General features: G+C 54.8%; 2 protein-coding genes across 2 annotated transcripts in view; both read right to left on the bottom strand.

Moving 5' to 3' along the window:
• The window catches only part of LOC128045056 (bone morphogenetic protein 8B-like), a 30,513-nt gene extending 8,571 nt beyond the window's left edge, over window positions 1–21,942 (bottom strand). The window contains exons 1-3 of the mRNA XM_052637514.1: window positions 21,606–21,942; window positions 5,445–5,634; window positions 4,866–5,014 (exon numbers count right to left, since the gene is read on the bottom strand). Of these exons, the coding sequence (XP_052493474.1) occupies window positions 4,866–5,014; window positions 5,445–5,634; window positions 21,606–21,942 (676 nt within the window). The remainder of the gene's footprint in view (window positions 1–4,865; window positions 5,015–5,444; window positions 5,635–21,605) is intronic.
• OXCT2 (3-oxoacid CoA-transferase 2) lies at window positions 1,342–2,895 on the bottom strand. Its single transcript, XM_052637513.1, has one exon. It carries the CDS (start codon window positions 2,893–2,895, stop codon window positions 1,342–1,344), a length of 1,554 nt encoding a protein of 517 aa, XP_052493473.1.
• Window positions 21,943–22,338: the final 396 nt, after the last annotated feature.

The raw sequence follows: 22,338 nt of genomic DNA, 5'->3' as shown, positions 1-22,338 counted from the left end.
GTTGAACAGCCCTCTCACTGCTCTGCTTCTGGAAACCTCTGCCTGTCCTGGCTGCTGCTGGAAGACTTCTCCCGACACCCAGGGCAGTCAGGTCCTCAGCTCCAGAAGCCCCAGAAGGTGCTACACTGTCCCCCCAGTGACGCCCATCCCCTGCCCGCCTGCTGACGGTCCCGACATCCCATGGCTGTCCCTTCAGACGCGCTGTCTCTACTGCAGGATCTGGGCCTCCCACCAGGGTGAGGCTCCAGGGAGGCCTCTCCGAAAGGCCTTCCTTGACCAGCTGGAGCTTCGTGTTCTTACCCACGAGCTCCTGTGCAGCCCTAAGGCCACATTGAGAAAGCCTGAGTTCCATGGCAGGCCCGAGTTTGAACCCTACACACACATACATTTTTTTCTGTTTAGCTTGTGAGACTGTGGATTCAGGATGAAGTACCTCTCTGCCTCTCTTGAGTTTCAAGGGAGTATGAACAAAAGGCCAGACAAAAGGCTTTGTGACAGAGCAGAAGGGTCTAGTGTCTGATCTGGACGATCTGAGATGAGACAGCCCACTGAAGTCCATCTCTCAGGTTTCTAGATCCCTCCCATCCTAAGCCAAAGCCTTTGGAACCACACGGCTGGACTGTTTATTCAGAGGAGACCTCCCTGCAGAACAGCGGCACTCAAGGTCTCTCCCTCTTCAACTGCCCCTGTGACCAGTTTACTGGCTGCCTAGACATTCTTGCTTCCCTTCTAGAGACATATGCTTAGCTACAAGAAGGAGAAATATAGGGGGCAGAGAAGGTTGAGGCTATAATGAAAACAAACCTTAGGGACAAAATGAAAGGTCCAGAAGGAAAGTCAAAGGGGCCAAAGGGAAAAAAAGTCATTCTTTAAGACAGCATTTCTCCTGATCACAAACTCACATTTACACGTGTATGTTTTCATGGCTCTAGGAAACTCCAGAGGCAGACTCTGGGTGGATTTGTTCCTCCCCCGTCACTTTCCCTATGGTTCATGAGTCATTCATGCTAACAGGCACTTCAATGAAACCCCTTTTATGGGATCATCTCAAACCACATAGAATTTAATGTAAATATCACAGACAGTAAGGAGGGCTATGGGAGCAGAGCTTTCTCAGAATTCACAGGACACACAAGGTCAACATCTTTCCTCTGGTTTTTAATTAAAGGCACGTCTCTCCTGAGAGAACCTAGGCTATCCAGGGGCAGGCAGCCTGGGATGGCAGGACAAAGCCGGCAGGATGCTGGTGAAATGTACAAATGTGACTGTGGCTTCCTTGGAATGCAGTCCTGGGAGGTGAAGGCAGAAGCACACACTCTGGGACCGAGGTTCACTCTCGGGCTACATTTTGACCTGCTGCATGGGTCTGAGGTTCGGGGAGACGGCAAAGGGGCACCCCGTACTCTTTTTGATGTCCTCCACTGTGAGGCCGTCCCAGAGCTCAATCAGGGTCAGTCCTGTCTTCTTGTGCACGTCAAACACGGCCCTCTCGGTGATGATTCGGTCCACGCACCGCTTCCCAGTCAGCGGCATGGTGCACTTCTCCACGATCTTGGGTTCATTGGCCTTGTTGCAGTGCTGCATGGTGACCACCACTCGCGTCTTGGAACTGGACACCAGATCCATCGCACCCCCCATGCCTTTCACCTTCTTGCCGGGTATCATCCAGTTAGCCAGGTCACCGTATTTGGAAACCTGCATGGCTCCCAGCAAGGTCAGGTTGATGTGGCCCCCTCGAATCATGGCAAATGATTCATCACTGGAGAAAAAAGAGCCCCCGGGAAGAAGGGTGACTGTCTGCTTGCCCGCGTTGATGAGGTCCGCGTCCACCTCCTCTTTTAATGGAAAGGGACCCAAGCCCAAGATCCCGTTCTCACTGTGAAGGTGCACGGTGATGTTGGGGCTGATGTAGTTGGGGGCCAGGAGAGGGATGCCGATGCCCAGATTGGCGTACATGCCGTCCTCAAATTCAAGAGCAGCCCGCTTGATGATCCGTGTCCTTATGTTATCTGAAGACGTGCATATTTCATCATCCTCTTTCCGGACGGTTAAGCGCTCAATTCTTTTCTCGTATTTTTCCCCCTGTATTATGCGATCTACATAAATGTTAGGAACATGGATGTCTTCTGGGGCAAAGGACGCCACGTCCACAATTTCTTCAACCTCCACCACGGAGGTTCTGGCGGCTTTGCACATGGGCACGTTGAAGTTCCTGGCGCTGGCCCTGAAGATGACATTTCCTGCCCAGTCGGCCTTCCACCCTTTCACCAAAGCAAAATCAGCGGTGATGGCATGCTCCAGCAGGTAGTGCTGCCCATGGAACTCCCTCACCTCCCTGGGCTGGCTGAGGATGGCGATGTGGCCATCTGGTAAGTACCTGATGGGTGCGCCTCCCTCCTGGACCAAGGTCCCGTAGGCCGTGGGGGTGTAGAAGGCGGGCACACCGGCGCCCCCTGCGCGGATGCGCTCGGCCAGGGTACCCTGGGGCGTGATCTCCAGCTCCAGCTCACCCGCCAGGTACTGCTGCTCACAGAGCGAGTTCTCCCCCAGGTAGGAGCAGACGATGCGGGTGATCTGCTTGGTCCCCAGTAAAAGACCGAGACCGAAGCTCTCCACCCCCACGTTGCTGCTGACCACAGTCAAGTCCTTCACGCGGGTCTTCAGCAGCGCCCCTATCAGGTTCTCCGGGATCCCGCAGAGCCCGAAGCCCCCGATCATGATCCTCGAGCCATCAGTGATGTCTCCCACGGCCTTCACCGGGTCCGTGTAGAACCTGGCGCGCGCGCGGGCGCTGCAGGCGAAGCCGCACGCGCCACCCTTCGCCAGCGCGCGCCCCGAGCGGCCGGCGGGGACCCGGCGCCCGAGCGCCGACGCCAGGAGCCGCAGGGCCGCCATCGGCCGCTCCGCTCCGGCTCGGGCTCCGGGCCCGGCGGGGACAGGAGGCAACCGCGCGTCCCCGCCCGCGCGTCACAGAGCAGGGGGCGCCCAGCCGTGATGCGCCCGCCCGGCTGGTTCCCGCCGCTCCGCTCCGTCTCCGCGCTCCGAGGGCCCGAGGGGCCGAGCTCCCCGGGCCGCGAAGGCGGGAGGCGGGACCGCCTGGATCGTCTGGAGGACCAGAGGGATCCCGGGCCTGACGCTCGGAGACCCCGAGGCGACGTCCCTCCCGGGAAGCCTGGGCGCCGGCCTCCTGCCCTCTCCATCGTCACCCTTCCTCCCAGGCGCGCTACTCCCGTCGCCCCCCACCCCCCAAAATTCCACCCCCGGGGCACCGGCTCCAACACCTGTGTCCCCAGCGCTCCCGGTCCTGCGACATTTCCAGGGACGTCAAGCCGGGCCTCAAAGACAGCCCCGCCGAAGGAGACCTCTTGCCTTCCTGCCTCAAACCTGCTCCTCTGTCCCCACCTCGGGCAAGAACACCACCAAACCTGTTAAAAAGAGCCACTGGCTGGCTCAGTCCTGTCACCGACGCCTCCTCCAAGCACCCTCCTCCGTTCCCTGGACAAGCTCCCCCACCCCCAGCTCCCACCTCGACCCTGCGAGGCTCTGGGCCTCTCTGCCTTCACTTCCGTCCCCGAGTCTACTCTCCCGACTGAAGTCAGGGGGCTTTATTTTATACGTAAGACAAATGAACTTTTCATTTTACCATAGTTGAGACTCATAGAAAATACACCGAGATAGTACAGAGAGTTCTCACACACCCAGACCAGGTTTGCCCTGGGAAGTGTTAACATGTAAACAACTATAGTACCTTTGTTACCCACTCAATGGACAAGAATTTGAGCAAACTCCAGATAGTGAAGGACAGAGGAGATTGGTGGGCTTCAGTCCATGGGGTTGCAAAGAGTCAGACTCAACTTAGTGTCTGAACGATTTTTGTTACAACTAATGAACCAGCCCCCGTGTCTTGTTTACTAAACACCATGACTGACCTGAGTTCACTAGTTTCTCTAGTGTCTTTTTCCAGGATCCCACCCAGGGTCCTACAGAGCACTTAGTCATCACAACTCCTTATGCGCCTATGGGCTGTGAATTTCTCGGATTTCCTGTGGCTTTTGATGACCTTGACAGCTTTTGTGTTTGGGTTTGTTTTCTGTGGCATGTTCTTCAGTTTCGAGTTGTCTGGTGTTTTTCTCATGGTCAGACTGGGGTTCTGGGTTTCAGGGATAAAGACCACGGAGGTAACGGGTTCTCATCTCGTCTGGGAGCTACATGAGGTGTTCATGGGAGCCCGAGCGCGTGACTGAGGGGGTGCTGCTGAGGTTCCCCCAGTAAACTGAGTTTACTGCCCAGCCTGTGCACACACTGGAAGCAGGTCACTAAGTGTAGCCCACACTGAAGGAAGGGGAGAGGCCACACCCCCGTGCGGGGGAGCGTCTCGGATGGTTGTTTTATAAAAAGCTGAATCAGATCCTGCCAGCCTCCACTGCTCTTTAATAAAATAACACTGATTTCACACATTATATTTTGGCCACTTCTCTCAACCTCCTCACAATCACTTCCTGGCTCTCTGTGCTCCAGCCACGGTGGCCCCTTGCTGCACCTCAGACACACCAACGTGGGCACACCTGCAGGGTTTCTAGTCCCACTTCCGGGATAAAAGAGGCTCTCCCCCAAACACCGGCTGAATGAATGAATGAAGGCATGAATCCTCATTTTACAGGTGAGGAAACTGAGGCCTGGAAAGGCAAGCAACCTGCCCTACTGCTGTCCCGCACTGAGGAACCCTCGCCCTCTACCCACTGAGTCCCCTCAACTGAGAAAGGCCAGCCCTCCGGGGCCAAATGAGGGGGCTCCAGCTGTGTCTGCTGCCAGCAGCTTCCTTGGAGGAGCCCCAGGGGAAGGTTCGATGCTGACCCCTGTCTTACCATCATCTGTTTCCACATAGAGGCGGAGTCCCAGGTCCTTGTTACGGTTCAAGAGCCAGCGGTCACTGGCTGCTGTCACGTCCAACACCAGCCAGCCCTCGTCCCCAGATCGGAGCGTCTGAAGATCCAAAAAGAACAAGTCAGACTCCCTGTGGACACGAAAGAACAATTAACCGAGGGCCAGCACAGCTGCCTTTGTGTTTCCAGTGCCCGCCGGGGGACCATTACTGGGGCATCTACCCGCCTGGCTCTGGCCTGGGTGCCTTTCAGGCCTTATCTCACTGTCTACTCTACAAAGGTGTTACGGAGCCTGTGTACAGATGGGGAAACCGAGGCTCAGGGGTTCAGTGACCCATCCATGGTCCCACAGCCAAGACAGCAAGATGGGGACTTGAATCCAGGACTGATGCGGGCCTGTCCCCACGGTGAGACGAGGCCTTGGGCCAAACATCTTTCTTCTCTGAGGGTGGGCTGCCCAGGAAGCTCCCCTTCTGTCTTCTGGGAAACGCACCCCAGGGCTGGGCCAGACACTCTGGCAGAGATTTGAGCAGGTGTATGGGGGGGTTGTGGGGCAGGCACCTGTGGGACTGCCCCAGGACCACCTCAAACGTGCTGATGTGGAGCGTCTGGTTGAGCGGGTGGGTGCTGGGCAGCTTGTAAATCCGGAACTCCGCGGCCATGACAGCCTCCCCGGCCGGGATCTGGCTCAGGTCAAAGTGGAACTCCTTCCAGTGGGGCTCCTGGTGGCCCAGGGCAGGGTCACGCTCCACTGCAAGACAGAGCGGGGCTGGCGGTCACTCGAGGTTCGGGCTCCGGCTCCAGGCTGGGAGCCGGGGGCCTGGGCAGTCTGGGCAGGACTGACTCCCTCGAGAACAGACTTATCCCAGATTTTCCTCCTGGGTGCTCAGAGGGCTCCGAGAGCTGTGTGGTGAGATGCCTGGCTCAGCACCTGGCACGTGGCAGTGCCGCAGGGCAGCGTCCATCTCTGGCCCCCAAGCCCCAAACCCAGCCTGCCCTGCTCACGTCCTACTGGACCCACAGATGGGGTACAGGACAGGTCCCTCCTCTGGGGAGACAGACTGAGACCCAAGGCTGAAAAGAGACATAGCTGAATGCATTTGAGTGGGACGAGGGCTCCCAGAGGTGAGCAGGTGAGGGGAGATTGGGCGTGTAGCTGACTTTGGAGCTGGGCCTTGGGGGTCAGAGTGGATGTGCCATGATGTCAAGGGAGAAGGACACCACAGAGGCAGGAACAAGCATGAGCAATGGCCTAGAGCTGAGGGACAATGGCACCAGCAGTGAAAATAGCAGTCGTGACACCCAGCAAAGTGTGAGAGGAACAAGGGGAAGGAGGAGGGGGACCTGAGGGAGATGTGGAAAGGACCAGAAAGAGGCGAGGTAGGATGACAGCTCCCAAAGATGCTGTGTCAAGTGCGGGGGAAGTTGAAGGGTCCCATGGTGTGATCTGAGGGGGCTTCCTGGAAGAGGTGACACCGGAACTGGCCTTGAAGGACAGGAAGGAGTCTTGGGAAGACACGTTTTCTAGTCAGAGGGGACCTCTATGCACAGGTGTGCAGAGCTGGGGCTCTTGGTGTGACTCTGGCTGTGGTCCAGCTGCAAGGGCTGGAATCCTGGCCTCAGAGTGTGGGCTGTGCTCTGACCAGTGGAGGGCCAGGGTTCTGGGCAGCAGGGGGTCGTGGTCTGAGGGTGGAGTGGAAGCTATGTGTGGAGGCAAGGGTAAAGCCCAGACTGCAGGGACCCGAGGCGGGCTGGCGGCGGGGCTGTTCTCACAGTCTGGGCGAGAGACCGCAGGAGTGGAGTACACCCCACATTTCCCCAGCTGCCGGAAATGCCCAGGACAGTGTATTTAGGGCATCTCGCTTTAGCCTCCTGTCACTTTCAAACACTAAAAATCTGTGTTTCCACAAAGCAAGGGTGGGAGCCGCCCCAAGCCTTCCCCTAAAACCAACACTGAGATTTTAATTACATGTTTGTGAGTCTTTTTAAAAATTCTCTCTCTGGCTACTGGACTCAGCGACCACAAGTCACCAGGCTGGTGGTGGAGGCGGATGTGGGAGCACTTCCTGTCCTTGCGGTGGGGACCTGGTCCAGGGGTGGGCAAACAGCTGTGCTGGGTGGGGCCAGTGGACACACGTGTTTGGGAAGGAGATGGGCTTTTCATCCCCAGACCAGGGAGGAGGGAACAGAACGCCCATCGTCTGACGGGGGCTGGACCCGCAGCAAATGCCCACCCACCAGCCAGGCTGTTTCGTGGGCAGCATGACACGGGCAGATCCAGGTCCTCCCACACAGGCAGGGCGTGGAGGGCAGGGTTCTGAACCCTCACCGAGTGATATTCGCCATGAATATCACCACATGAGTCCCCTCCTGCCTACAGACACACACACACACAGCTCTGGGGACAATTTCCGTGGATTAGGTAACTGCAGAGACCACCTCTGTTATGTGGCTATGGAAGCAGCCCTGATCTGCAGGGTGAAATAGGTCCAGGCTATTGGCTGTTCCAGGGAGTGACCCCAAGAATGAAAAAGGGTCGCCCAGCCATGCCCTGTACCGGACCTCTCTCAAAGCATCGTTAAGTGTATCTGCCCCCAAGACAAAGAGGGGGCTGACAGGTGGGTCCCTGGGAACCTGTCTGCAGGCCTGACACTGACTCACGTTGGATCCAGGACTGAGGGAACAACCACGAACCTGCCAGCTCCGAGGGCACCAAGCTCTGTGGCCTCCCTCCCTTGTTGACCTGGGGGCCCACATGTACTGGGTCCAGAGAGCCCTGTTCCCCTGGACTGACCTCAGCTCCCAGTTTCTGTGCTGTGGGTGTGTGATAGCGATGCCCACCCAACCCCCACCCCATAGTTCCCGCACAGGAAACTGCCTGTCCCAGCTGTTCCAGGCAAGCACTAGCGGTGGGACATTTTTAGGAAATGATTTTCATTAGAAATTGGTTAGGGTTAGGGTTAGTGGGGAGGGAGGGAGAGGCCACTTTGGATTTGCAGCTTTTTCAGTGCCTGTGGCCTTGAGTTGGGAGAGAGATTTTTCCAAAAGTTAGTGTTCTAAGAAAACATTTTTTTGGCACCTCTCTGTCCCCCTTGTTAACTGTGCAGACCAAGCCTGCTTCGGCCAGGGAGGCAGCCTAAGGCAGCCCAGAGGGCTCTGGCCAGGGGTCAGGGCTTCCTTGCAGGCCTGTCCCTGAACTAACCAGGAATGGACATTCCCCTCTGGACCTGGTCTCCTCTTGTGTGAACTGAGAATGAGGAGACAGCCCAGCTTTCCTCTAGCGGTCATGAAAGAACTTTGTAAACAGGCAATGGACTGGGAGGAATGGCTGTTCAGTAGGAGTTTGGGATGAGCTGGACTTGCATTCTCCTAACTTTGAGCGAAGATGTGAGAGGCTGTGTCAGCAGTTCCAAGGCCAAGGGGTGGAGGGGAAGGGGAGATTTTGAGTGATTGTTATCTAAATAAATGTACTCATCATTCATTTATTAATCCATTCATTTATCAATTTATAGACAAATTTGTCAAGTTCTCACTGTATGTGAAAGCATACTGTTCTGAGCACTGGGAACACAGCAGTGAGCAAGACAGAACCAGACAGAGCATTCAGGGGACTTGCTGGTGGTCCAGTGGCTAAGACTCCAGGCTCTCAATGCAGGGGGCCCAGGGGCCATCCCTGGCTGGGAAGCTAGATCCCACATGCGATTACTAAAGATCTTGGGGCTTCCCCTGTGGCTCGGCAGTAAAGAATCCGCCTACAATGTCGGAGACATGGGTTCAATCCCTGGGTTGGGAAGATTCCCTGGAGAAGGGAATGGCAACCCACACTGCAGTATTCTTGCCTGGGAAATCCCATGGATGGGGAGCCTGGCAGGCTACAGTCCATAGGGTCACAAGGGTCAGATATGACTTAGTGAATAAACCACCACCATGCTGCAGCTAAGACCCAGTAAAGCCAAATAAATAAATTTAAATATTTTTTTAAAAGATGGTGCATTCACAGTGTTTCCAGTCGAATAGGGGAGACAGAATGGAAACAAACAAGACAAGTAAACTAGGGGTTGTCATTTCTATTGTAAGTGAACTACAGAGCGACCTGGGCTCAAGGAATTGGAAGGGGTGGGGGGCTTGTCCGTAGGTGCTTAGCATGACCTGCAAGAAGAAAATAAGTAAGTGCAGTTGTGCATATTCCCATATATGGTGCTGATAGGAATACCATGGAGAGGACTTTGGCAACATGCTTTTGCAATATCCTGAATTTATCCTTTGACACAAGAGTTCCAAAGACACACTGGCAAAAATATGAAAGGACAGCCACAAAGCTCTTCATTTGGCACGGGGAGAAGACAAAGCTACGTCTGGCTCCACAGGCACATGTTTGCTTTCCAAAAATTATAAAAGCTGCCCAACATGTCCAATCACTGATCCAGCTTTTCTGTCTAGGGTGTGTGCCCAGGTGGTCAGTGATGTCTGGCTCTGTGGAAGCCCATGGACTGTGTAGCCCGCCAGGCTCCTCTGTCCATGGAATTCTCCAGACAAGAGTACTGGGGAGAGTTGCCATTTCCTTCTGTCTGGGGAAGCAGCAGCAGATGAATTTACCTTCTGGATCACCTTAATGTTGCCCTCCGAATAATGAGCAGACATGACTCACCAGTGAGTGCTAATTGGAGCCTCAGCCTTCTCCTCCAGCCTCTGATAAACCAGGTCCAGGTTCCCCAGCTGAGGGAAGGGCCCTCTGGGGGCAGGAGGCAGCCGCCACCACCATGTCCGGGATCCTCATTCTGCCTTTCCACTTCTGAGGCCCTGCACCCGCCACTCTCAGCCCAGGGCTCCAGATGCCACACCCCACATCCACCGCATGAAACCTACATAGGCTTTGGCCATTTTGGGGCCCTCGACAAAATTTACAGTCACCCGGACAATCTGAATCTTCTTTCTGACCAAAAAAGTAAGACTTCAAAAGACACCCACTTCCTCCTGTTTGCTGTGACTGCTAAGAGCCTGGAATCTTCTGCCCTGTCTGATAGTCCTTCCTGAAGCCCTTCCCCAGCCCCTCAGGGCCCATGGGAGGGTCTTAAGCTTGGCTCCGCTTCCAGGCCTCCTGAGCTGGCCCGGCTCATCCTCATGGTCTCCTGGGCCGTCTGGTGTAAACACCCTCCCCGAGAGACCCTCCTTGAAGCCCTCTCCCAGGGTTGCCCCATCCCACCAAGTATGAAGGCTACTTTCTTCTCAGTCCAGCTGTAACAGCCCCCTTGCCCTCCCCTGACCCCACACATCCACCTGTCAGTCTCTCCCTTTCCCTGTCCCGGGGTCCCCATCCCTGGCTCATCTGTCCTCTGGACGGTGACCAATTTGGAGGCAGAAACTGAACAACTGGGTGGAAACGGGAGGCCTTGGCAGTCTGCTCGTCCAGCCCCTCGTGTCCCCCGGGCCCAGAGAGGGGATGTCCGGCCCCTTTTCCCAAGGGCTCCTGGTCTCCAGGACAGTGACTCAGTGTCCAGCAGTGCAGCCCCTGAACTGGGGGGTCCTGCTGGTCTGGGAGTGGCTTCCAGGTCACCTCAGGCCTCCATCTGAAGCCACCCATGTTCTCTATTTGCTGAGGGACTCACCTCGGTTCACAGCCTGACAAGAAGGACAGGCTCCCCCGGGGCCCTGGAGGCAGATGGGCTGGGCCTGTTTGGCTGGTCCCACCAGTAACGAGGCCAAGGGGCCCCTCAGACCTAAGACAAGACCCAGTCTGCGCAGCCCCAGGTCCCGGGGGAGCCTCGGACTCCATCACCTCCCGGTTCTGCCTCCTGAAGGGTTCCCTCCCACCCAGGAATCTCAGCGCTGCTTCATTCTGGGGCATTTTTAGTCAGTTCTCATTACTGACTTTTTTAGGACCTGTTTCCATAAATGTCTCCATGCTCATAATTACCATCCAGACCTCAGCCGGATTCAGAGACCAAATTAAAAGGGGCACCAGCCCGCCACACCACATCAAGCCCGCCACGGCCAAAAATAGATCCCAGGAGATGTGAGCAAGGAGGATTCGGCTCCTCCAGGTCAACCCAGGAAAGACCCGAACTGTGGGGCTTTCCAGAAGGACGCGGTCATGGTGACACATGCCCTCTGTCCCGCAGGGAGCGCGTGCCTGTGAGGACTGGCCGTGTGCTCCCTCCCTGAGCCTGCCTCACCCCCAGGGTGGGGGGTGGGGGGCCACCAGCGGGTGGGGAGGGCGGGGGCACATTCTTTGGTGGGAGCTGGAAAGGCCTTCGGGGCCACCCTGCATAGATGAGGAAACTGAGGCCCAAGGGGGCAGAGGATCGCCGGGCGTCAGGTGTCAGGTTAGGGGCCCTTCACGTGGAATTGCAGACTTGGAGCCTGTGTGAAATGAGTGGACTTGGACTTGCTCTGGTGGCGATACTGGCATGGGGGGGTCACCTGTTCACAAGGTTCTTCCATCAACAGGTGCCTGAGAGCGACCTCCTGAGGCCACGGTCCTCCAGGCAGGGCTCTGCGGGGACTCGGGTCCTGGGTGGGGAGCATGATCCGCACAGACAGGGAGGCAGGCCCTGCTCTGTCTCCTTCTCCTGGCTCTTGGTGCTCCCTGCCTTCCGCTGCCTCTTTCCCTCAGCATCGCCAGTCTGCCCTGAGAGCTGGCCGCACAGGGGTGAGGGGACAGCTTGGGGGAAGGCATGAGAGCCGGTTTGGTCCCTGCTTTCAGATTGTTCATGGTTTCTTGGCAGGGTGGCAGAGGTGGGGGCATCCTGGGCGTTTTTGCTCATCGTTACTTAAATGTGTTAGTTAGCTATTGCTGTGTAACAAATCACCCCAAACGTAGCAGCTGAGAACAACCAGCACTTACAACGTAGCAGCTGAGAACAACCAGCACTTACTATTTCACATGGTTTCTGAAGGTCAGGAATCCAGGCGCTTAGCTGGGTGGCGCTGGCTCAGGGTCTCTCACAAGGTGACAGGCAAGCTGTCGGGTGGGGCTGAGGTCCCTGGAGACCTGACTGGGATGAACAGATCCTCAGCTCATGCTTGGAGCTCCCACTGTGGACCTCACACGACATGATCTTCCCTCAGGATGAGCTCACCTGGGGGTCGGGGGTGCAGGGCACACACAGGGCCCAAGATGGAAGCTGCAGTCTTTTATAACCTAACCTTGAAAGTAACACAGCATCCCTATTGTCACACAGACCAGTTCTGCCCCATGGCGGGGGCAGGGGGGCATGAGGATGTGAAAACCAGGAGGCAGGGTTCTTTGAGAGCCATGTTGGAGGCTGGCAACCACAGCAACCGTGAGAAAGAAGCATTATTCACTGCATTTCAGAGCTGAGAACACTGAAGGTCAGAGAAGGGGGCCAATCTGCCCAAGACCACACCCAGAACTCCCAAGGTGGGATGAGAATAGGTGTGTCTGTCTGCAAAGTCTGCTTCCCTTCCCCTCATCTAAGGCCTCAGCAGGTCGGGGATGTGTCAAGGTAACGCCGTCAGGTGGCACCGGACTAGAGCTGAGTGTTGAGTACCAAGCTGGCAAAGAAACACACAGAAGGACCTCAAGCAAGAGGAGCCATGAGTGGGTTTTCACGTGAGGAACTGCAGTTCCAAGAACACACCAAGAGCTTCCTCACCTCCATGTCTCCCCTCTGCTTCTTCACCTTCTCCTCTCACCCCCTTCGAACTAAATTCTACCCTTCTTTCAAGGTTCAGCATAACTCCACCTCCTCCCAAGACTTCCCTGTCTGTCCCTCAGCCAAGAGGCCATTCCACCCCATCTTCTGGGCTTGCTCATCTCCCATTGAGAGAGAGGGATCTGGTCTCTCTTCTGCAGTACTAAGCCTTCATGCTCACATTTGAGTGGGGAAATGGCCATTTCTTCCACTTGATGATCATTTATATTGGATTGTCTGCGGGCCTCTCTTTCCCACTGTAATGAGCAGACCTTGGACTCAACTCTGCTTTGAAGTGGGCACCAAGATAACCAGGGAGGGCTAGAGCACACACTGGGTTCCCAGGAGTGTTTGTGAGGGAATGACCACAGGCTGAAGGATCCAACTTTCTCCATACCTGGGTCTTGCAGCCTTTGGCTTCCCCAGAACCCTTCCTATACCTGGAGCCCTAGACTGTTCTGAAGGAATGGCTGCTGCTCAGGGAACAGAGCCAGCAAAGAAAATAACTGTGCTTTACTTTAGGTCTTGTCACTACCAGCTGGACTTACTGGGGCTAAAACCAAACAAACAAACAAACTGAGCTAACATTTACTGAGCATTTACCAGGCACTGTTTCAGCCCTTTATGGAGAGTAAGTCATTTAACGCTCACAGCCATCCTAGGATGGCTATATTACAGATGAGGAATCTGAGGCACAGAGCAGTAAATAACTTACACAAAAATCAAATAAATAGGGGACTTCCCTGGTGGTCCAGTGGTTAAGAATCCACCTGTCCAAGCAGGGGACACGGTTTTGAACCCTGGTCTGGGAAGATCGCACATGCCAAGGGGCAACTAAGCCCACGTGCCACAACTATTGAGCCCTTGTACCTGGAGTCCGCGTTCTACAACAAGAGAAGCCACCGCAATAAGCAGCCTGCACACCGCAACTAGAGACTAACTTCCGCTCACCGCATCTCGAGAGAGCCAGCGCAGCAACGAAGACCCAGTGCAGCCATAAATAAGTATATGCATTAAAAATCTTATAAATGTATCCTAGGTCAGACTTCCTGGGCAACAGGCTGAGTGGGAAGGTTTAGTGGAGAGGGTTCTTGTAGGGAATGCAGGGAGCAGGAGCGGGCACAGGTGATGCAATCACAAAAGGGCCAAGCGACTCCGGCTGCACGGGGAGCTCTGGGGCTGATGGCCCTTCAGAACTGTCCCTCTGTGAGGCAGTGAGGCTGGGCATTTATATTCTGATAAGCCTGTTACTGGATGTGGGGTGACCCCAGGGAGGGTACCCAACCTTGAGCAAGAAGCTAGTGGATTGATGCCTAGGGACAGACCCACTCTCTAGGCAGCTGGGGCAATGAGTGACTCAACCCCAGAGAGAAGATCTGGGCAGCACCATAGCATCCCCTAAAAAGTACGCAGTGGAATGGGGATCTGATCCTGGCACTGTGCTCTTACCATTCAGCTCCAGGTCCTCAAGTGAATGATGGGGGCGGAAAGGTAGATAAACACAGCAGGCTCTTCCTCACCATTCTGGCTGCCATTTATTGAGCAGTGCCAAGCACTTGCTTGGAGAAGGAGGTGGCAACCCATTCCCGTGTTCTTGCCTGGAAAATCCCATGGATGGAGAAGCCTGGCAGGCTACACAGTCCATGGGATCACAAAGAGTTGGACACGACTGACTTCACTTTTCAAGCACTTGCTAAGTTTTTCAGTGTCTTAACCTACTTATTTACCCATTGTACTATGATACAGATATTATTTATTCTGATTTTTAGAATGAGGAGGGACTGCCCTGGAGGTCCAGTGGCTAAGACTCCTCGCTCCTGGTGCAGAGGGCCAGAGTTCAATTCCTGGTCAGGGAACTAGATCCCACATGCCACAGCTGAGAGTCCACATGGTGCAACTAAAGAGGCCACATGCTACAACGGAGGTCGACCGTCCCATGTGCCACAACAAGACCTGGTCCAGCCAAAGAAATAAAAATAAATAGAGATGATGAAATTGAGGTGCCAAGACTTTAAGTAAGCTATTCAAAATTTCACAGATCTCAAGTAGCAGACCTTGAATTAAAACCTGGTCTTCCGAGCTCTGCTCTCCCATTACCAAGGCCAACCCTGCTCGCTGCTGTGACCCAGCTCTCATAGCTGCTCCTTTGAATCTGGGTACCCAGGACCTTGGGTCAGTCACTTCGACTCTGACACTCTACTTCTCATCTGTCACCTAGGGGCAGTGGTAGTCATTTACCCCAGAAGAGTGAGGAAAGACCGAGAAGATGGGGGCTAGAGAGGAGTACTCAGTCATCAGGGATTCACAGGGCACACCACCCTGGTGGCAGGTAGGGCTTTGGAGAAAAGAATCCATCTCCAACTCCTGGAAACCATCAACAAAATGAAAAGGCAATCTACTAAATGGGAGCAAATATGTACAAACCACATATCTGATAAGGGGTTAATATCCAAAACATATAAAGAACACCTACAATGCAACTGCAAAAAACCCTCAAACGATCCAGTTTTTCAAATGAGCAGAGGAACCAAATAGACCTTTTCCCAAAGATATACAAATGGCCAACAGGACCAAAACCACAATGAGATATCACCTCACACCTCTTTGAATGGCTATTGTCAAAAAGATAAGAGATAGTGAATGTAAGAAAAGGGAACCCTTGTGCACTCTTTGCGGGAATGTAAATTGGTGAAGCCATTATGGAAAATAGTCTGCTGCTGCTGCTGCTGCTAAGTCGCTTCAGTCGTGTCCGACTCTGTGCGACCCCATAGACGGCAGCCCACCAGGCTCCCCCATCCCTGGGATTCTCCAGGCAAGAACACTGGAGTGGGTTGCCATTTCCTTCTCCAATGCAGGAAAGTGAAAAGTGAAAGTGAAGTCGCTGAGTCGTGTCCGACTCTTAGCAACCCCATGGACTGCAGCCCACCAGGCTCCTCTGTCCATGGGATTTTCCAGGCAAGAGTACTGGGGTGGGGTGCCATTGCCTTCTCCAGGAAAATAGTATAGATGTTCCTAAAAAAAATTAAAAATAGAACTACCATATGATCCAGCAATCCCACTTCTGGATATATATCCAAAGGAAATAAAATATTAAGGAGTGAAAAAAAGTATAACTATGTATTCAACACAAATATTGAGTCATTATGTTGAAACTGATAGATGATGTCACTTACAGCTCAGTTTTTTAAAAAAGAGAGCTATCTGTACTCTCATGTTCATTGCAGCACTATTCACAATAGCCAAGACATGGAAACAACCTCAGTGTCCATCTACAGACGAACAAAGAAGATATGGCAGGGACTTACTTGTCAGGTCAGTGGTAAAGAATCCGCTTTCCAATGCAGGGAACTAAGTTCCCACGCGCTGTGGGGCAACTAAGTGCACGTGCCATTAAGGGGAAGCACACACTACACAGCAAAAGACCCCAGACGCTGCAGCTAAGACCCAAGGCAGCCAAATAAATAGAGAAGTATTTTTTAAAGATACAGCATATATATAAATATAATATCTATGGGTGCATATATATACACATATATATGAATGTTATTCAGCTATGAGAGAAAAGGAAATCCTGTCATCTTCAACAACATGGGTTGAAACTTGAGAGTATTATGCTAAGTGAAATAAGCCAGAGAAAGACATATATGACATGGTATCACTTATATGCAGGTTTAAAAAAAAAGTGAAAAGAGTAGAAAAAGTGTGTGCCAGGAGCTGGGGATGGGAGAAATAGGAAGAGGTTGGTAAGACAGTACAAACTTTTAGTCATCAACTGAATAAGGTCTGAGGATCTAGTGTAAAATATGGTGACTACAATTGATAATACTGTGTTATACAACTGAAATTTGCTAAAAGAGTAGAAATTAAATATTTTCACATATGCAAAAAAAGGACACATATGTGAAGTGATGAAATGTGTTAACTGGATTGGGGGGGGATGTTTTACCATCCTGATGTACACTTTAAATAACTTAGAATTTTATATGTCAATTATACTTCAATAAAGTTGAAATATCCTAAAGGAAATAAACCCTGAGTATTCGTTGGAAGGACTGATGCTGAAGCTGAAGCTCCAATACTTTGGCCACCAGATGTGATGAGCCAACTCATTAGAAAAGGCCCTGATGTTGGGAAAGAGTGAGGGCAAGAGGAGAAGGAGGCTACAGAGGATGAGGAGGTTGGATGGCATCACTGACTCCAAGGGCACGAGTTTGAGCAAACTCCAGGAGATGGTGAAGGAAAAGGAAGCCTGGAATGCCACAGTCCATGGGATTGCAAAGAGTCTGACATGACTTAGCAACCGAACAACAACAAAGTTGAAATGAAAATAAATAAATGAAACGTAGATAGATTAAAAAGAGAAATAATGTGGTCATTCCGATATTCGACTTTCAAGATAGATTAAGTGAAAGACAAAATGGCCAACCAGCAGGCACTTAGATCCCACTTAAGATCTTAGAAAATATCTTAGAAAAGATGATCACAAATTGATTTTTTTTTTTTAATCAGAGCTAAGGACTTCCCTGGTGGTCATGGCTAAGAATATGCCTTGCAGGAGACACAGGCTCGGTCGCTGGTCTGGAAAGATCCCACGTGCTGTGGAACAACTAAGCCTGTGTGCCATAAATGCTGAGCCCTCATGGCACAGCTAGAGAATCCGAGCACTGCAACAAAAGATGCTGCATGAGGCAATTAAGCCCCAACGCAGCCAAATTAATTAGTTTTTAAAAATCAGGGCTGGTTGTGGGGAGGGTTACGCTAAAGGATTAAGACACTGGTTCTCTTTGAGGTACACAGAAGATTACTAGAGGCTTCCATATGATATATTTCTAAACACATGGTCTGAATTTTCTGTAATGAAATTCTATAATGAATCTATATGGCATAAACTTTTTAGTGAACATGCATTAGTTCTGTAAATCCCAAAACAAAGATATTTTAAAAATCATGTCCTAGTTTACAACAAAGCCTCACATTTAATACAGTCCAACTCAGCAGCATGCACTGCACCTAATCATGGGCCCTGGGCCGGGGAGAGAGGTCACTTCTGTGTAGGACAAGAGCAGAAGATACACAGGCAGGAAGAGGACCAGCTGCATGGCCTTGGGAAGACCACCTAACTTCTCTGAGCCTCTTAAAACAAAGATGCGACTGTAATTGTGAGATGAGATGAAAGGACAGACATGGAGGGTCTCGGCGTGTGGTCGTCACTGGGTGTCTGCTCACACAGTCCCTGAATAGCCTCCAGGGTGGGTTCCATGAGTATCTCCATTTACAGAGGAGGAGACGGAGGTTCCGAGAGGTGGACTGGAGAGTCCAGATCACACTGACAGCAGGAGGTGGAGTCAAGAAGCAAATTCTGAGTCCAGCTCAGAACGCCAGCCCGTCCTGCCCGTCCTCACACTGGCCCCCCAGGGAGGGCGTCACTGTGTGGACCAGGTGACAGTCACCTTGCGGCTGAGGGGCAGGCATGTGTCTCTCCCACTGGAAGGTCAGCTCCACAAGGGGGGTCTTTGTCTCGTCCCCTCTTACGTTCCAGGAGCTGGAATGGAGCCCGGCACAGAGCAAGCGCCCCATGACCGTTTGTGGAGTGAAGTCAGGAAAACATGAAAGAACTCTGTAGTAAGGAAGCAAAGTAAGTGACCCCGGGGCTTATGGAGGTGAGAGGTCACTCCTTCAAGGTCAGGGGCTGAACAGGATCCAGGCAGGCTCCTCACTCCCACGGAGCCCTGCCTTTTCCGAACCCAAGAGCTCAGCTCCTTCACACCCCTCTCCTCAGCTGCCCGGGACCACGGGAATGAGGGAGCCCAGCTCAGGGAAGGGTCAGGACAAAGGAGAAGACGGTCCCATTCAGTTCTGATGACACGTCAGCCTGCAGTGCTGTTTGTGCCTCAGTTTCTCAATCTGGAGCATAGGCACCCCCACTCTGAGGACAGGAGGTGGGGAAGGATTCAGGAGAAATACCAGAGGTGTCTCTCCTGCCTCTCTCTGGAGGGGCCGGGCCAGCCTGAGACACTTGGGGTCCAGCCAGTCACACCTGAGCTGGGTGGAGGGGTGGGCAGTGTGCTGAGAAGGGACCAGATAAGGGAGGGACGTGCAGGAATCCACGGAGGACCCAGGAGAGCCAAGACCCTGGGTGCTGCCTCCCAGTTCAGGGTCTCCTCCCCAGAGCTCAGGCAACACCAGGGACCAGCTCTGTCCACTCCTCGAGGTCCCAGACCTACCTATCTCTGTGTCCTGGCCAAAGGGAGCCAAGAGTCCCCGGGCAGAGACTGACAGGCAGGCCAGGTGGGGCCCAGCTCTGACCGCAGCCCTGGCCTCCAGCACAGACTCCAGCAGTCACGCCTCCAGAAGGACCCTGGAGTGTCTGCTTGGACAGAGGCCCGACCCCTGGACGGAAGCCTTTGAGAGGCCCAGGCCTCTGGGTCCTACAGGTGCTGCTGATGGTCAGGGCCCAGCCAGCCCCAGGCCTGGCCTCTCAGGAGCTAGTGAGGCCAGCAGCAGAGGGGAGCTGGAGGCCTCAGGTGTGGGAGCCTCAGCGTGGGTGCTGACGCCGCAGCGACTCTGCTGTTAGACTCCAGGGTGGTTCAGGGCCCGAGGACCTTCAGGGGCCCGGGGCCGGGGCCTCCAAAGGAGGAAACAACGCTGGTAGCTGCCTAATCCCCACATCAGCCCACATAATTACCAGTTAAACTGATTCAACTGAAGAAGTTTTACTAGTGCAATTAGTACATCAGAATAAAGAAGGCCCTCTGACAGCTGGCTGGACCTGCCCACACACCAGGCTTCCCCTGAACAAAGATCGGCTTGTTAATTCACAGCGTCACAGGCCTTAGATCTCCATGAAACATGCAGAGGTGGCGTGGGAAGAAACTGGAATTTGGAGTCCACAGTCTGGATGATACCGCGGATGTGCTATGTAGCCCTGGGTTGCTTATTTAACCTCTCTGAGCCCATGGCTGGTAAAACAGCTTCACAAGTTGCTACATGGATGAAATGAGTATTGAAAGGACTATGGAACTTCAAATGTTAATTTTTATTCAAAAACAGGTAGACAGACACCTTTGGTTGGCTTCAAAAATCTGTTTCTGGGTCTCGTGTGTCTATAAGACAGGTGAGAACATTTCCACACATCCACACCAAGGCTGAGCAGCAGCTCGGAGAGGCTGGGGTCAGCACTGACCAGGGCTGGGTTCCCCCTAAAAGGGGGCTGACTTTCTGCTCTATCAACCTATCTCACAACTCTGAGGACAGACCATGAGGAGCTCCTTTTTACAAGGAGAGCTCTGAGGCTCAGAGAGGGCAAGGACTTCCCCAGGACCACACAGCAGAGGCAGGAGGGGAACCAGGTCCTCCTGAGCGTGAGGTGCTGTTCACTCACAGTAGAAGCTCCCACCAGGGCTGTGTACCCCTTGCCCTAAGGGGTGCTGGGGAAAGAGGGACCTGGGCTAGGTGGTGACTTGCTCACGGAGGGCTCCCGTGGGGGCATTCTCAGGGAGGCTGTATCCACAGCTCTTCTTGGTCCTGTGCCCGGAGTCAGCTTGTCCCCAGCACAGAGCTCCAGCCTCAGTTCCACATATGGTCGCCTCTGTCCCCGGTCCCCCACCCAACTTCTAACCAGGGAGGCGGCGTCTAGCACCCACCAGCCCAAGTCCCGAGCTGGCACTGGGATCTCAGCAGAGTTAACAGCTGCCTCTTGCTGCTCACTCTCCCACCTGAGCCCATCACCAGCTGTCTGGGGGGAACAGGCTTCCCTGACAGCCCCCTCTTCTTGCCCTACCGTAAGAAGCAAATGGCTGAAGATGCATAAAACCTGCTGTCACTCTGACCCCTGGGCCCCTCTGCCGAAACCCCTCTGACAGCTCTTTCCACCATGAAAGGCTCCCCCCTTGACACAGAACTGTCACCTCCTTGAGCCCGGGATGGAAGGCCAAAGAACCTGGGCCTGTCCCGGCTCAGCCACACAGAGGTCATGTTGTCCCGAGCAAGACACCACCCCTCTGAGCCTCACTGTCCTCATCTGGGAGATGGGGATGAATATCATGTCTGCCAACAGGGTTGCTGGGGGGTTACAAGGTGGACGGAGGCTGGTGGCCCTGGCAAGGGGCCTCTCCCTGCTCTGGGTCCCATGGCTCTCCCCACCTGGGCCTGAGCTATGGCCCTTGGTCCCCAAGTCTAGCCTGGTGTCTGCCGCAGCCTAGATCCATGCCCCTCACTGGCCACAGGCAGGAAGCAAAGCGGATGGGAGACCTATGTTCATGAATGTAGATTAAAGAGAGTTTAGTTATGGAAAAGGTGATCTTTGAGAAAAGGGTAAATGGCTCCAAGATTTGGAGTATAATTTCTGCAGAGAAGAAAAGCTGGGCTTTGCCTGGGAGAACAAAGGGGGTTCAAACTGCCCATCGGGTCATTCACTGGGGCTGGACACATTCCATGACAAGCCAAGTCCCAGATGCGAGCCCAGGGTGACAAGACCACAGTCCCTGCCCCACTGAGCTCAGAGTCCACGCCTTCCCCTCCCCTGCCCCCACCCCTAGGTGACCCAGGCAAGAGGCTGCTCAACGTGGGCTCAGGACATCTGGGTCCTCACCTCAACTCTGGTGCTTTGATGACGTGACAGGGTTTTCCACGCTGAACTTTGTCCCACGCTTCATACCGCCCTTATCACAGGGACAGCATCACAGCCTCTGTTTATTCATCTGTCTCGCCAGGACCAGACTGTCTTCCTGGCACTACCTGCGTCCACTTAACACTACAGGATCTTACCGTCGGGGGTGTTCGGGGGCAGATGAAGACACACGCCTCTGGGACTCACATTCCTCGTCCGTCCCTGTCGGTCCAGCAGCTCACCGACCCCCACATCCCTAAGACTTCGCTGCCCTGAGCCGGGCAGGTTATCCTCCCGCAGGTCCTTGTCCACGACAAGGTGATTCCCCGCCCCCAGCAGGCGCTCCCCCTGCGCGAGGTGGCGCGCACGCCCCTGCCGCTCGCGCTCAGCCCCGGTAGGGCCGTTCAGCCCGCCGCCGTCTCCCGGGGTCGCCGCCGCCCGCCCGGGGCCCGCGCTCACCCATGTTGACGAAGCTCATGACCAGGTCTGCGCGGCCCAGGCGCCGCTCGGGGGCCCCGCCGTCCTCGTCGTCGTCGCCGGCCACGGCGCGGTACAGGTCGAGCATGAAGAGCGGCGCGGACGCCGGCAGCAGGGCGGCGGCGGGGGGCGCGCGGGGCCGGGGCCGCCCGGGCAGCCCGAGCACCGCCAGGATCTCGCGCTGCAGGTCGCGGCGCTCGCGCGGGCCCAGGCGGCGCTGCGGGCAGCCGAGCGGGGGGCGCGGGCCGGGGACGCCGCCGCCGCTCAGCGCGCACAGCGCCAGGCCCAGCAGCCAGAGCGGCCCGGGGCGCGCGGCCATGGCGGGACCCGGCGGCCTCACCGCGCGCGCATCCGCTCCCAGCGGGGCCCGGATCGGGGCCGCCCCGACGGCGCGCGGCGGGCCTGGCTTGGGGCCGGCGGGACGGGGCGTGGGTCGCCCGCGAACGCGGCGCGGTCCCTAGAGCTCCCGGACCGTCGGCTGCGGCCGCACCGCCTCGGGCAGGAGCTCCTCTGGGAACCAGGGACGATCGGCTAGTCTGTCCGTTCCGCTGCGCCCGACAGTCCGGCTGCTGCCGAGGCCGCTCAGCTTAGAGGCGCAGGGAGAGCTGCCGTCGGGTTCGGGGAGGTGCGCACCGAGTCTGTACCGCTCCGAGGGGCCGCGGCCGCCTCTCTCTGTCCAGCTGGGAGCCGTCGGGTCCCGCCCCCCGGACCCGAC

Source organism: Budorcas taxicolor, chromosome 3 (assembly GCF_023091745.1).
Source record: "Budorcas taxicolor isolate Tak-1 chromosome 3, Takin1.1, whole genome shotgun sequence".
NCBI classification, from domain to species: Eukaryota; Metazoa; Chordata; class Mammalia; order Artiodactyla; family Bovidae; genus Budorcas; species Budorcas taxicolor.
The sequence above is the reverse complement of the archived record's forward strand: the minus strand, read 5'-3'. Positions and strand labels throughout refer to the sequence as shown.